The 684-nt window shown below is 36.8% G+C and overlaps 1 protein-coding gene across 1 annotated transcript; it reads right to left on the reverse strand.

The window, feature by feature from the left end:
• LOC113550190 (ATP-dependent DNA helicase pif1-like) lies at positions 1-204 on the reverse strand. Its single transcript, XM_026951891.1, has one exon. It carries the CDS (start codon positions 202-204, stop codon positions 1-3), a length of 204 nt encoding a protein of 67 aa, XP_026807692.1.
• Positions 205-684: the final 480 nt, after the last annotated feature.

Consider the following 684-nt stretch of genomic DNA (forward strand, 5'->3'; position numbering starts at 1 on the left):
TTAGTTTTTTTTTTCTTGTGCGTACATAAATAGTTTTGTTGGTATTCCGAAACGGGAACAGGCAACATATAACTGACCATGTGAAAAACATGGATTTTCAAGACTAATGCCACAAACACTTAGCGACTGCCCTTGATATTCATTTATCGACATTGCAAATGCTAGCCGCACTGGAAATTTCAACTGTTTAAAGTCGAATGGCATGTCGTTCGGAATCAAAGGGATCTGTGGAATCAAAACGTCTTTGCCTTTGTACTTCCCTTTCAAAATTGTGGAAGCCGATGTCGTTGTTCATTAATTTCTTCACCGCAAGTCGGGTGCCATTGCAAAGACGTGGCTGGTTTACATTCCGCAACATAATGATTACCGATCCGATTTTTAATTGCAGAATATGAAGTGGTAATCCAGGCAATTCCAACGAATTTAAAAACTCCATTTGATAGTTGACAACATCATCTTGGTTAGTAATGGAATCAATCGATTTGTATGTCATTAATTCGCCAGTTATCTTCTTTTGAATCTGAAATTTAATTTCGTTATTGACATCAATGTTTTTTGCAAATTGCAGCTTTTCACTGTAATCGATTTCCACGTCATAATTGAATGCAGCTAGATAGGGGTTAAACGCTACATTTCTATGTTAATGATTTCGATTTCATCGATTCCGTTCAATTTCATTCCGCG

Source organism: Rhopalosiphum maidis, chromosome 1, assembly GCF_003676215.2.
Source record: "Rhopalosiphum maidis isolate BTI-1 chromosome 1, ASM367621v3, whole genome shotgun sequence".
Taxonomy (NCBI): Eukaryota; Metazoa; Arthropoda; class Insecta; order Hemiptera; family Aphididae; genus Rhopalosiphum; species Rhopalosiphum maidis.

Bases quoted from the DNA above. Each gene is read 5' to 3' on its own strand.
- LOC113550190 (XM_026951891.1), bottom strand. From the start codon at position 204: ATGCCATTCGACTTTAAACAGTTGAAATTTCCAGTGCGGCTAGCATTT.